At 37.0% G+C, this 15,171-nt stretch overlaps 1 protein-coding gene across 1 annotated transcript in view; it reads left to right on the top strand.

Moving 5' to 3' along the window:
- TPO (thyroid peroxidase) overlaps positions 1–15,171 on the top strand; it is a 213,695-nt gene that overhangs the window by 27,287 nt on the left and 171,237 nt on the right. The window contains exons 5-6 of the mRNA XM_027690190.1: positions 11,156–11,199; positions 11,310–11,351. Coding sequence (XP_027545991.1) covers positions 11,156–11,199; positions 11,310–11,351 — 86 coding nt within the window. The remainder of the gene's footprint in view (positions 1–11,155; positions 11,200–11,309; positions 11,352–15,171) is intronic.

The raw sequence follows: 15,171 nt of genomic DNA, 5'->3' as shown, positions 1-15,171 counted from the left end.
CATTACCTCCTTAAGACTAGACAGGCAGAAAAGGCAGTACCTTTTAATAGAAAGAACATCTTAATGAACTATTGAAGATCAGTCAACAGAGAAAAGTAAGGTATTTTGTTCTCTGATTCAGAAAAGTTTTTGTATTCAATCTAATTGTTAAGAACATATTTAAGGTCCAGTGGTATGAATAGCAGTCACTGTATACTTAGTGATAACACAGCTGCGTTGGCAGGGCACGTCTCCAGGATGAAGGACCAACGCCTCCCTAAGATCCTGCTTTATGGTAAATGTGCCACCGGCAGCCGCAAGAGAGGAGCCCCGAAGAGAAGATACAAGGACTCCCTGAAACAACATCTCAGCCTTGGCCATATTGATCACCATAACTGGTCTACTCTGGCCTCCAACTGGGAGGTCTGGAGACACACCATCTATAACCCTGCTGATGCTTTTGAGAAAGCACGCAGGATCTCCCTTGAGGAGAAAAGGCAACGCAGAAAGAATCATGCCTTGCAGAATATACCATCTAAGGAGTCTTTCTGCTGTGCCTTTTGCAACTGGACATGCCTGTCTTGTATTGGCCTTTTTAGCCACCAGCGGGCTTGTAACAAACGTGGGTAGAGCCCTTCCCAAATCTTCGTTCGCGAAGCCTAGCCATGATACTTAGTGAGAATAGTAGTCAGTATATGCATAGTGAGAAACATGTGATGAATTCCTCAGCTGAGATTCTAGAACAATTTATATTACTGGGATTTGTTTTGAAGGATAAATACTTTAGCAAAAGGCTTAAATTATTGATCTGAACATAAAGAATTCCTTGGGTAGAAGGATGCAGAGAACTAATTTTTAAGTTTTTATTTAGCTGAACAGGCATATGCTTAAAATCAGATCTAGTAAATGTTTTTTTAAGATGTTAATGTTTTAATTGTTAGAATGAAATGCATATTTTTATGCATTATAATTATTCATAAATATTTCCTGGACAGAAGAAAACTTTAATAAAATATTGGTAAGTTTCACTTAGAAATTTTGTTCTAGAATCTGTGGGGTTTTTTTTAATAATATTTAAAAGCTTGATGAATCCAGATTCACTTAGAAATTTTGTTCTAGAAGCGGGGGGGGATGTGTTTATTAATATTTAAAAGCTTGATGAATCCAGAATTCATTTTTACTGAAAAACCAAAGCATTTCCATTTTAGGTTAGTTTGAAATTTCTTTTTATTCTTTGGTTTGGATAAAAATCAGAAACAGTGGATTAACTCTCCAGGTCTAGATTTAGGCAATTCTTTATGTACTTTCCCAAAATGAGGTTTTACATACATATGCGTATATATTGTATATATGCGTGTGTCCAAAAAAAGTTCTGATAATGAATAATGCTTTCTTGCTAAGTGTACAAAGAAGTGGTATTCAAAGAGCATAGTAATGTTCAAATACTTCATGCTTGTGAAGAAGATCAAGTTTCAATAAAAGATAATTAGCTTTGCTTAATAACTGTGTTATAATACAAAAGGTTTCTCAAAATCGTATTTCAGTTCTATAGGCTTTTATGATGAAAATTCTCATTGGAAGGTGCATATTGTAGCTTATTGTTACGACCCGCCCCAGGGAAAAAGGGGAGGGGGGTAACTCAAGTTTGTATCAATACTTCCCTTGGGGTGGATTAAAGCGAAACGACACTAAATAATCGGTGCCTGAAAACGTATATTGCCAAAATTTATTTTAACAATTTTGCATCATCAGGTAAGCCAGCGTTTTGGGTGTTGTCATATAACGATACAACATAAAGATAACCTTTGGGGGGGGGAAATGCACAGGGGAGAGAAAACAGGATAAGAGTAAAGAAAAGATGAGAGTGAAAAAGAAATGTATATAGTCACCGCCCACTGGATCCCACGATGCAGCTTAGCCATCTTGAGGGTGATGGTCACTCACTGAAGTCAGCAATGCAGCTTGGCAACCTTGAGGGCAGTGGTCACTCAGTGGATCCAGGGATGTAGCTTGGTAATCTTGAGAGCGGTGGTCTTGATCCGCAGGCGGTGGGGGGGGAGGAGAAACCCCCCCAAAGCCTCAAAGTCACCAGTCAGTTTATATACCTTCAGCATGCTTTTTGCACCTCCCCTGAGATGAGGAGTTGTTTGCCTTTTTAGGGCTTAACGTCTTCAGCACTGGAGGGAGGGGCGGGCCCAACTGCCCACCTGAGGTATCTTCTTGCCTTTTTAGGGTCCAGCTGCCCATCTGAGGCATCTTCTTGCCTTTTTTGGGTTCAATACCTTCAGCTCTGAAGGGAGGGATGGGTCCAACTGCCCATCAAGGCATAATGCAAAAGTCAAGAGCCTGAAAAAGTCCCTTGGCAATCTTAGAATGCATAAATCATTAACTATTTCAGTCTCTGACACTTATGAAACAAGAAAGGTAGATATAAAACCTAAAAAACATTATTTGCAATTTCAGTGGACCTATCTTTCTTAAACTATGAACTAAATATAGAAAAATGTGAAAAATACATTGTATCTTTTTAGTTGTCATCTGTTCTAGCTAGCAGTTGAATGAATAAACCATAACCTTAGGATGCCAATTATATGTACAGTTTCTTTCTTTTCTCTATTCACCTACCTCTGATTGACAATGTCGTTCCCTTATGAACTGCAGAAATCTAATGAAATGCCACTTAAAGTTACTATTTGAATTTGCACCATTACAGTCCAGGATGAAGAAAAAGGTTGATGACATTCTGTGCAGGGAAATTAGAGAATTATATAGTATGCTTTCAGATAATTTGTCCAGGAGAGAACTAACTGCCTTATGTCCCTCAGAGAATGGATGTTATTTTGGACTTTGGATTTGGAGCTTGCTTTTACCACGGTGCTTTGGTACAGAAACTGGAGAAGCAAACACCTAGACAGAAATCATCATTCAACCGCATTAAAGATTTCTGTTGCACTGAAAGATACTAATTAAAATCAGAGTAAAACTCATGCAGAATATTTTGGGACTGAATCAGTCAAGAATCATACAGAATATTTGATGGAAAGAGCAAATGAAACTATCTTCTACTTGGAGATAATGTCACATAGAATAATATGAGGAATTTAATAACATCCTTTGACAATTTCATAGAAGTTCTAATTTTTATCTTTTCACTGTTCTTATCTTTCCCTTACTGGTTTCTGAACTAAAGACTTTTTAGGCTATTTTAGGAACTACATCTTTTCTTTTCTTGTAGCTCATTTAAAGCCTGTATTTCTGCTACTTCAGGCATCCTCCCTTAGCCTGCAGCTTTGTTTTCCAATGTTTCACCATCACCTCTACAGCATTTAAAATTTTTGGCATAATGTAATAGAATTTAAAGGAAACATAGTTTCATGTTTTGGAAGACAAGATTGAAGATGCCAGATTATAATTTATTTCCTATAATTTTACCTATTAATAACTTGTCTTATTCAGCTCAGAAAGTCTTTTATGTGTGATATTAATCATATATCTGGCCTACTCTGGCCTCCAATCGGGAAGTCTGGAGACACACTATCTATAATGCTGCTGATGCTTTTGAGCAGGCACACAGGATCACTCTTGAGGAGTGATCCTCAATGCAGGATCAACACAGAAAGAATTGTGCCCTGCAGAATACACCACCTAAGGAGTCTTCCTGCTGTGCCTTTTGCAACCGGTCGTGCCTGTCTCGTATCGGCCTTTTTAGCCACCAGTGCACTTGTAACAAACGTGGGTAGAGCCCTTCCCAAATCTTCGTTCTTAAGGGAGTCTTAGCTATGCTTGACTAGTAGAACTTATTTTTTAAGCAAAATATAACTTATTTGTAGTTATAACTCTTGCTTTTCCTTCTTAATTATTGCTACTTATTTCTGAATTCTTTCTATGTAAAATACATGAGTATTTTTACTTTTATTTTCAAACTCAAGGGACTGTGGTTAGGCAAGTATCCCGAGTAATAAATGACAGTAAAAATGCAGTACTTTCAGATTTTCTGAAAATACATTTAAAAAAACCCTCTGCCTTGCTTTTCTTATTGTCATATCTTAGTTGTCATGACTTTTCTTAAAAAGGTAACATTTAAAAGTAATTACACACCTAATGTTCCAATTTGGTTTCCTTACTTTGATAATTGATGTCTTTCTATAAAGGCAACTGAATGTGAAATGGGAAGTATATAGTTCTACTGAGAATTTATCATGATAACCATTCCTGTGGGTTCTCTCTGCTGCAACATCTACAAGCTGATCTGAGCTACATTAGGCCTCTTTCCTTAATTAAAAAACTAAGCTGTTTTCTAAGTTTTGTTTACTGAGTTCATACTGTACAAGAATCCCATTGCCATTTGGTTTGGCTGAAGAATCTTGCATCAAGTCATAGAAATACCTGGATTCTGTGGGAAACTCAGACCATCTGAATTTTTCTCCTTTTGTTTCCTAAAGTAGGTTGTAGCGTACACGTGTTGCTGCCTTTATATGATAAAGAAATACAGCACACTCTCCGGAGGTGGTGGAATCGGAAAGTCTTTATTTGATTCTCCCGCTCCCTTTTATATCCCTGAACCATGTGATCTCCTTATCCAATGGGGTTGTAAACCTCGGCGCATGCTCTTCTGGGCGTCTCTGCCCTGGTACATCCCCTCGTACCTCAGACACGCCCCTACAGTAGGTCTGAAGTCAATTTAATTATAGTGTATGCTGGTACTTTTTACGGATTGTGTAAATTACTGACAACGTAACTCATGTCACAAAACTGTTTGCAATCAGAAAACTATCCTAAAGCCTTTAGATAATTTTAGCTTTAGTTCCTCCTAACAGTTACATGGGTAGAAATAAAATTGAACTTTAATACTTTTTTCCATCCTGCTTTTCAAAGCATATTTAATGAAAGATAGTATCACACCCAGGACTATTCCAGATCCTAGTCTTCTCAGTTTTGTCATGCATGCAGCCATTACCCCCACTAGCTCAGTTAAAAATTGGCAAATTTTGTCTGTAATATAGGCTCTTTGAATGATTAGGCAATAGTAACAAAGTGGTATTTTGAAATTAGCCTCAGAAAGCAGTTATAATATCATCTGCCTTCTAAAAGCTATGGCACAGAATAAACAGATTTTGTTTTTAAGATTAAGATTCCTTAATGCCCATTGGTATGCTCTTGGGATTCCTAATTGCCCTTACGCATCTTACTCATTTTATTTTTTGGCATACATAAAATATAAGACAATTTTTTTTTGTTTGTAATAAAGCTAAGTTTATTCCCTTTATAGTTTTCAGTCAAAAGTATTAGAAATTTGTTGTTACACTCATTCTCCTTTCAGATTGTATTCAATTCTCACCACTAACAGAAAAATGGTTTTATCATCAATATGTTCTAAAAAACTTATTTTTTGATAAGGTCATCTCAAAGGAGAAGATGAAGGAGTCAAGCCATTATCAGGCAGCTATCCTCAAAACAGATTTAGTTCTGTAACATTTTCCTGTTGAAAGACATTCCCTGCTATGTCTGGTCTTTGCCCACTCCTGCATCCTCGCGCATTTTGTGCATCTCGCATATCGAAGCAACATGTTGAGCTTCAGTGCTTCAGGCTTGTGTATGTTTAGATTTAGAAGTTACTTCTTGATGGGTAGATACAGTAGTTTTAGGATTATGAGGTGATCTCTTACTTCTTGCTCCACAGGCACTGAGAAAAAGAGGAGAGGAGTCCTAGTTTCCCATCTGTCACTTATTCAGTGTGGGAAACCTGGCATATGAGAATAATGACATGGGTGTTTGATGAAACACGTTGTATTATTAAGTGATTTACAGCTTTTCTTTACAAGTTAATGGGGCACATATAAAGAGGAGAAAGAAAACTAAACTAAGGAAATCTCTTGGTTAAAAATAGAAATTCAGAAAGTTGGGGGTTTTTTTATTTAAACGAAGACATGTAAGTCCTGTAAAGTCCTGTAAAGAGTATGCTCAGTTTTAAAAAACTTCTCTAACAAGGTAGTTTTCAATAATTGAGTTACTATAGTTCTGTTTTAAATCACAGATTAAAAATCTCAAAGTGCTTGACTTAATTAAAAAAACCCCAAACCAACCAAAAAACCACAAAAACCACCAAACAAAAAAAAACCCAAAACCCAAAAAAAACCCCCCCAAAAATACTGACCCATATTGCAACAGGTATCTTTACGGTCATGACTGTGGTTATGTCCAGTTCATGGGAGAAGAGGGAAAAATACATTTGGATATGTTGGAGTAGTCATTTGCATTCTTAATACTAATTTTTTCAGTCTTTTCTTTTTATTTCATCTAGTTTCTTAACTATTCCTTTAGATTATCTTTAAGCAGTGAAATACTTATGCGTATATTTAAGCTTATGAATTGCGAGTCCATAAAGTCAGTGCAGCTCATTGTGTGCTTTAAGCAGCACTTTTTATCATAGGACATAGTACCTGATGCACTTCTCGTGTGATTCAAGAATTCAATAAAAATTGAGTATTGTGACCAATCTTGAAAAATACAAGGACATCAGATTATTTACAGACTCAAATCTTCACAGAGATGTTCATCAGTTAATATATTGTAAGTCAGAAATTCCCAAGACTGTGTTCAGTAAAGTTTCCATTTCACAACCTTACAAATTTTGGAAAATTTGATACAGCCCTATTGGATAGGAAAAGTAAGCAAAGCAAATCTAGAAAGGATTACTTGTTTTTTTCACTTCTCACTGAATGCTAAAGAACTTATAATAGCTCCTGGCTCTGTCAGAGATTCTTTTTTTTTTTTAAATTAGAATGAGGAGTCATTTGCATTTAGGAAAGTATTTCAAGTCTAATATTCTCAAAAGTGAGATTTTTTTTTAATTTTTATTTTCATACCATTATTTCAACCTAAGCCCCTTTAGGTTTCTCCCATGTTTTGCTCAATTCAGTATCACTTTTGAATTTAATCAATGTACAGCAACTAATCAATATTAAATGTTTTTAAACATAATTAAAATGTAGAGTAAAGGTTATGTAGCACTAGTTGTTGTAACACGCACTTCATTTTCTTTTACAGCCTGGTACCTTTCTGCTTTTCACTGCTTTGTGCTTATTTTCCTTTCAAAGTTTGTTTGTGGTTTTTTTTGGACATGTTCAATTCACTGCTACTAAAATATCATTTCAAATAAAACTTCGAGAGGCAAACTGGATTCTGAAAAAGTTATGTTTATTATTTCACTGAATAAGATTATATGTTCCTTGGTATCCCAAAGCTTTTCCTCAAGTATTTTGTTTTTAGTATTGATTCATATTACCCATAGTGACTGATAATTTTAGAGCAGCCTTTCATAAACACCTTTGTATATGAGGATGTTACCAGTGGGAGAAAGAATTCCACATAGCCTGGAAGAATTTACTCAATATTTTTGTCATGTAGAGAACATGTGACTTTGTGAAAACATCAGTAGATGTTTTGTCTTCAGGTTTAAAATATACCTTAGAGAAACAAGACTGCTTTTTTTGTCTATTTCCAAGGAGTTTTTCCAGTCACTTTATTTCTAATATACTTGTAAACTATATTGTAAATTCTGCATTGTAGTGGCACATCCTCTAGAATTTGATTTGTGGAACATATATTTGTTAGAAATCATTATTGATTTCAAATTATAGACCATTGTCTAAACCCAAAGTGTTTCATCATAGACATGCAAGCACAGCCATAACAGCAGCAGCAGGTGTCTACATTATTGGTTTAGTATGCAGTGTAATGCACTTCTAGAGTAAATGCCCTGGTTGTCCCAATCTCCTGGGCTTTGTTTCAGTTCACAGAGTATTTGGTATTGACCACATAATGCTCCTTCTCTGATTTACTTATGTGGACAGCCTTGATTGTTTTTAGAGACTGGAAGCAGGATATAATTGCTTTGTGCCCTTAAACTATAAAATGTATTGGCTAACACCTGTGAGGTAGCTGGGGATATTGCAGTATTCATCACCCCTGTGAAATGAGCAATGAGTCTTTGCTAACCTGTCAGTCAACAGTTCGATGAGAAAGGTTCGACCTCCATTGCTCCCTCGAAGGGAATTGTCTTCAGTGCTGCTAAGTTACAATCCTCCAGCTACCTGGTTTTCTTCCTTGAGGTTTTATACCTTTTCATATTGCTGCTTTTCCTTTTTAAGCCTTGAGTTGTTAACTAGCTCTATCTCAAGAATTTTACCTGTGTCTGGAATTTAACCTTTCCTTTTGTGCATAAATAAATATTAGTCTATATATTTCATTATAACTTTTGTTAGAACCAAGTAGTTTTCTTGTAAGTCTTAGACAACATTGCACAACTGTGCTGTTGTGTCACTAGGCAGTGGATCACAGATAGAAGAATATCCAGGAGGATGGCGATACCTACCTACCTGCCTGCAAATCTTTACCATACACTCTTCCATCAGGATCTCAGCTTTCACACAAACATTTTCTGGCTCAGTATGCTTTGCTTTCTTACCTTACGTTTTTCTCTTTTGATCTCTTACAGAAATTCTTTCCAAACTCATCTCTCACATCCCCATATCTCTTTCTTTACTGTGTTTTTTTCTGTATTGCTGTTTCCAACTGATCTTCCCAATAGCAACAGTGGGTTTGACCACCTAGCAAAGCCAACAACATGAGGGCCTCAGGAAAACAGCACTGCCTGCTGCCCACGTATGCCATCCTCATCACATCTGTGGCTGCACATCAGCTGACTGGTACTTGTTGAAGCATAAACATATCTGCCTTGCTGCAGAACGTTGGAGCATGAATCCTACTGCAACCCCCACAAAGACAATCTAATATCAGAAGATTGGCTTATTAAGGTTGTCCTCCTGAAGGAGGTTGAGAATGCACTGTCCCTGTGTTACAGTTGTTCAGTTGATGTCCAGCCTCTACATGGATTTCAGTTTCAGGGACCACTACATTACTTGTAAGCAAGGTCTGCTTATGTGTATTGTGGTGTCTTAGAGCTATTACTGGCAGCAGGAGTGCATCACTGTGTGGCACTGGTGTGCCTTAGGATGGGCTGCTTAGGAGCCCACAAAACAGAAAGTTTTGGTAATAGTTTTCCTTAGGCAGCTTCTCTTCACTTGAGAGCATTTAGACTGAAAGCCCAGTCTAACTGATCTCAGTTAAAATCCCTGAAACCCTTGCAGTGTGGGTGTAAGGAGCTTCAGCACCAACTGCTTTGATTTGTGATCTCTCTCTGTTCTGCCTCATCACACATACCTGTTCTGTTCTGGTTTCAGCTGGGACAGAATTAATTAATTTTGTTCTTAGTTCCTGGTACAGTGCTATGTTTTGTATTGAGTATGACGTTGATAACACACTAGCCAAAGGAATATTCCATACCGTAGAGCATCATGCTCAGTATATAAACTGGAGGGAATTGTCTGGGAGCTGCTAATTGCTGCTCAGGAATGGGATGGGCATTGGTGATGAGGAATTGTGTTGTGCCTCACTTTTTTCTCTTGGATTTTATCACACACTATCTCCTTTCCACTACTATTATCATATTATACTTTACTTCAATTCTTAAACTGTTCTTATCTCACAAGATTTACCTTTTTTTTCAATTATCCTCCCCATCCCACTGTGGGCTGGTGGGTAGTGGGCTGTGGGGTTTGAAAGGAGGGTTGAGCAGGTGGCTGCGTGGTACATAGTTGCCAGTAGGTTTAAACCACAACAACTTGCTAATACAGACATAATCAAAATTTCTGCACTCACTTCTGAGTCAATCACACACATTGGGCAAGGTATGTACCGTTCGAATTTATCCTTTTCTACTTTCCTGCAACTGGAATTTCAAACACACCTCCTTCCTTCTACTTCCAATTCAAGTATGCTTCTGCTTTTCTAGAACAGCCCCAATATAGACACTGAATTAAAAATTGTTCATGTGTATTTCACTATTGGTATGTATATTACTAATATCTCAAATACAAGTTTAGTATTAAGATATGCAACCTAATGCTCAGAACCTCTAGCAAAGTATGTACCCAATATAGGCTACTTTGGATTGCTTTGTAATGGTTTTGAACAGCTTTAATTCATTTCAATTTCTGTACAAAGATGTCTCTTTTCTATACCACCTATTACAAATTCTATGCATATTTTTAATGCGAAGTAGGATGAGAGGTGGGGTAAAGACTTTCAATGCAACTTGTAGCATGATATTCAAAACAAATAATGAAATATTTCCTAGGTATTGACTAATGAACTGTTATCTTTTATCTGTGAAAAGAGTGATGAAATATCTATTAGAAAGAAAAATTATTGAAAAAACCCCATTATTTTGTATCAAAAGTAAATTTATATTGGCAACAGCTGTATTGCAGAAATTGTGAGAATATTCTATGCAGTTTTTCTTTCTCTTTTACCTCTATTTCCATCTTGTATAATACTGCCTTTGTTAACATTTGTTGCATTCTTCTAAGCCTCAAGCTGTGACTTGAAAGATCTTGTATAAGACTAATAGGTCTTACTTAATACTTTCGATCTTTGCAGGGTCAGAGCCTTACTTTCAATTAAGTAATACGTTTCATGAGATAAACGTCCTCGAATTCCACAGAAAAAGTAAAGAGTTTAAAAGTTAGAGAATACACCTCAAAAATGTCTTTCTTTGTATCTGTGCAGAATTGTTTGCAGTTTCATTGCATTATTCCCATTAACTCTGTAGGGCAGGAAACATACAAATTGCACATTGGAATAACATTATTCTTGGGAACAAAGATAGTTTAAACTTCATGTTAAAGAGTTCTAATAAATTCTAGGCACAACCTCTTTAATTACAGCAGTCCCTGTAAATTTGTTCAGGGGGAAAGGAATTGCTAAGTAGCTTCGGAAATTCCTGCTTCCCTTTTGTGGAAGAATAATGAAAAGTGTGAATCACATTTTCCACATAATTTAATGAAATCCTTCATTAGTGAGAAGTGACATTTGCATTCCACACTAAACAAGTTCTTTGTGCATGGAAAGTAGCTCTCTTAATTTGTTTAAAATTGCTGGGAATCTATTACCTTTGTAGGATGAATACTGATTGCTGTGCCGTTGGTATTTTCACAACCAAATCAGTTTCAAATGAAGATTACTAACATTATGTTAAACCAATTGCTGGAAGAGAATATAGCATTTTTCTCAGTACTGCTATCAATTAAAATCTACTCCTTCTGTAATCCCACAGCTGAACAAACAGGAATGTTATTTATAGGAGATGCAATAATACAGGTCAGTAAACATTCACTTTTTTCCACAGACTTTTGTTTCATACTTACTTTTATTTCAGTAACTAATTTACACATTGCAAATCATCTTCTCCCTATCATATCTGTTTTTAGGTTAATGGTATAAATGTAGAAAGTGCTACCCATGAAGAAGTGGTAAGTCATTCCACTTTGATTTTTTTATTGGTATACAGAATATCTTATGCCCAAAGTGTTCTGTCTCTAGCCTTGTTTCAAATTAATTTACTCTTTTTTACTATAAAGGTAGTGCTATAGTCAGATTTGTCATATATGTGATTATTAAAAATTTTCCAGGTATTTCATTCATTTTTGAAATATAGTTTCCTACAACATTTGGCCTAAACCAAAACAAAATAATTTATTGAGTAGTGGTTATTTTTTACCAATTTCTTTGATTTGTCAGATTGACTGTATGAGGTTAAAGCCAGTTCACATTCAGTCCATGTGCAGTGCTTTTCCGATCTGCAGTGCAAGGCAGTATAGATAAAAATTGTTATCCCCTGTTGCCTGTTTATTGGCAGTTATCAGTTGATTCACTGACAACTGTATCTCAGAATAACATCTGTAGCAACCATAAGTGACATGGGCTTTGACAGTCTTATCAGCAAGGCAGAAATTACATGGCCAAAGGAACTAAACTTGCTTTTATTACCTGGAGGTGATCTCTCTAGGTCAAGATAAAGTGCAGCTGCATGATCTTGCAGTTCTTTTCTTGGTGTTGATTAATACCATCAGGCTGAATCTCTTACAGACAATCTCAGTAAAGCACTGAGTCAGATCTATTGTGTATTGGTGAACTGCCCTCCTGCTGCTTGTATTGTTATTGCACATAAAAAAACCTCTAAACTTGCTGAAAGTTATTCCTCATAAAATGGTAAGTTACATCCCTTAAAGATTGTTTTTCAGAACCAAGAAGTGCTCCAGAACTATTGATGTAACACAGCAGAGATGAGGAGTCAAAGAGAAAAGCATAGTGCTGCTCCTTGCCCTATACATGGGAATTCAATGGAAGCATTACGCAAAATTTCCTAAAACAACTGTAGGCCATGTGGCTGAAGGAAACTCAGAGAGATCTCAATGAGCCAGGAGACAGATTTGCAAAGGGACTTTACTACCACAACCTGTTACCATAATCAGAGTGGGGTTGGGTAAATGGGTCAGGTGGTAGAGGAAGGGGCTGGTTCTATGAGATTTGAGATAAGGTGGGCTGTTGCCAAAGTTCCTGAGAGAATGGAAGATTTCTTATTTTTTACTTCTATCAAAATTGTGTCTTTGCATTTTTATGAAATAATGATTAAGATAAAGTTCTCTTTATTTCAATATGGTGGGTTTTCAGTTTGAAAGAAATGCTTCAGAAAATGTTTGGGCACTTAAAAACACCACTGAAGAAGGCAGTATTATAAAACATATTTAGCTATTAATATAATAGCATAGTGATTAAGGGTAGTTGTCTAGAAAGCAGGAGGTTGAGGATGGAGGGCTCATCTAACTTTTAGAAAATCATACCTACATCTTCTATCTCTGTAAAGAGTGCCCTATTTTCTAAATGTCACTCAGATTAGAAGAGAGGTGCTCCAGCACTTCTGGTGCTCCAGCACTTCAAAAGGCAGTGTTCAAGCCTTCTGTTCAAGCCTCAGCAGTGAGGCTTGGGTAGTCTCAATTCACTCTGGGTTCCAGCTTACACAACCTTGTTAGCATCACACAAAATACTTAATCAGTGGGAACCAATCAAAGGTTATTGAGTAATTCTTTTGGCTTGCTTTATTTTCATCTGACACCATGATCTCTTACGTATTCAGTCGTCTGCTTCAAGGTGGGACTTCTGAACCATCATCCTTCAATACTGTTTGAGCACACTTCCTGCTGCTTGCATTCTGCTTGCGAGAGACCTCTTTTGTAGATGTCCAACTCAACGTTACTAATTATGCTGTGTGACCCGAGGGACTATGTACTGGGTCTGGCTGAGACAGCATTAATTTTCTTTGTGGTAGCCAGTATGGTGCTGTATTTTGGTTTGTGACTAAACATTAGTAAAGTGCCGCTGTGTTTGTTATTGCTGAGCAGTGCTTGCAGACCACTGAGGCTTTCTCTTTTTTCCCCCTCTAAATGAGTAGGCAGGGAGTGGGCAAGAAGTTGGAAGGGGACATAGCCAGGAAAGCTGACCTGAACTGACCAAAGGGATATTTCGTACCGTATAACATCATACTCAGCAGTAAAAATTGTGGGGAGTGTTCTCTGGAGGATGCAGCCATTGCTCTGAGACTGAATGGGTATCTGTCTGTTTGTAGGAGGTGGTGACTGATTGCCTTTGCATCACTTGTTTTGCTTTTACCTTTGTCTTAAGTTACTAAACTGTCTTTATCTTGAAACTGTTGCTATTGTGAAAGTTTTGTTGCTTTGTTCTTCCTATTCTCTCCCATCCTACCAGTGGGGGGAATGGAATTCAACTCAACACAGACTACTAAAAGGGATGCTGTTGGCAAAGGTAGGGATTCTGAATTACTTCCCTAGTCCAACCATAGTGATAAGCTAGTAAGGGGCAAAACCAAGTACGTTTCTTGCTTTTTTTGGTATTGGACTGTTTTTTTTAATTTATTTGTTTGTAGTTTCATGGTTTGATTATTTTATATTTTTTAATTGTAGCTTTAACAAATGTTTCAAGAATTTTATTTGGGTTTTTTAATTTCTTTGTTTTACAGTGGCATGTCTGGATTTCTTGCTGTTTAGACTTTCCTCCCTTTTGTTCTTAATTTCTACCATTTTAGAATGTACTGCTGGTTCATGCTTGCAGGATGTGAGGATGTGCACTGCATAGGCACAAACTCAGATAACCTACATTTTACTAAATTGAAGCTTGAGTGTATGTCAGTTTGGCTCACATTTGTTAAAGACTTATGACCCATTGGGGTAAATACATGGGAGAGAAGGCTACAAAATCTGTGAACTTTAGGAGAGGACGCCAGTTTGTTCTGTCTGCTACCTACTGTCTTCACTGTGAAGATGCTTCTGTAGATAACTTGTCAGCAACAATTTAACAACAAACTGGCTTTCCTGTTTTTCACATCTGATTACTACAGTTTACTTTTCTCCGCAATTACTCAAGCTGCTACTAGTTCTGCCTAAGGGTATGAATAGAATAAATAACTCCAAATCAGGACTGGGGAAAATCCTGCTTTTACAGAATGTAATACAATAGTGTGGAAAATTGAAAATAATTTCTTTTCCTTGAAAAATAAATTTATTTTTAGAAATAGTCTATTGGTGTGGACAGACTGTGAATACAGAAAATGTTAATTCAGAGATTAATATAGTTTCTGTATTGCTCATCAGAGAGGAAAATTAATTTTCTTTCCCTGATGGCTAATCAGGTTGTCACCCTGCAAAACACAAAAGGAACAGTCAGTTCTCCGGAGGGAAGAGAGAGAGGCAAACAGAGAGGAAGAGTATTTAGGTTGAAATTCGCAAAGAAGGTATACCAATTGATATTCACCTGGCTGGGACCTCAATTTTCGAGGTGTTCACAATAAACTGTGAAAGGAAATGAAACATGAGATGACAGTTTGCTGATTCAACAGAATTTTTCAGATTCATAGAATCACAGAATCATAAAATGATTTGAGTTGGAAGGGACCTTGAAGTTCATTTAGTTTCACCCTTGTGCCATGGGCAGGGAACCTGCACCAGACCAGATTGTTCAAAGCCCCATCCAAACTGGGCCTTGAGCACTTTCAGCAATGGAGCATCCACAGTTTCTCTGGGCAACCTGTGCCAGTGCCTCATCACCCTCACAGTAAAGAAATTCTTCCTAATATCTAATCTAAATCTCCCTTCCTTCACTTTAAAACTGTTCTCCCTTGTCCTATCACTACATTCCTTTGTAAAAAGTCCCTCTCCAGCTCTCTTGTAGCTCCTTTAGGGTCTGGAAGGTGCTCTAAGGTCTCCTCAGAGCCTTTTC

This window comes from Neopelma chrysocephalum, unplaced genomic scaffold (genome assembly GCF_003984885.1).
Source record: "Neopelma chrysocephalum unplaced genomic scaffold, ASM398488v2 Primary Assembly neopelma1_80b, whole genome shotgun sequence".
NCBI lineage: Eukaryota > Metazoa > Chordata > Aves > Passeriformes > Pipridae > Neopelma > Neopelma chrysocephalum.
This window is presented reverse-complemented; position numbering and strand designations above follow the sequence as displayed.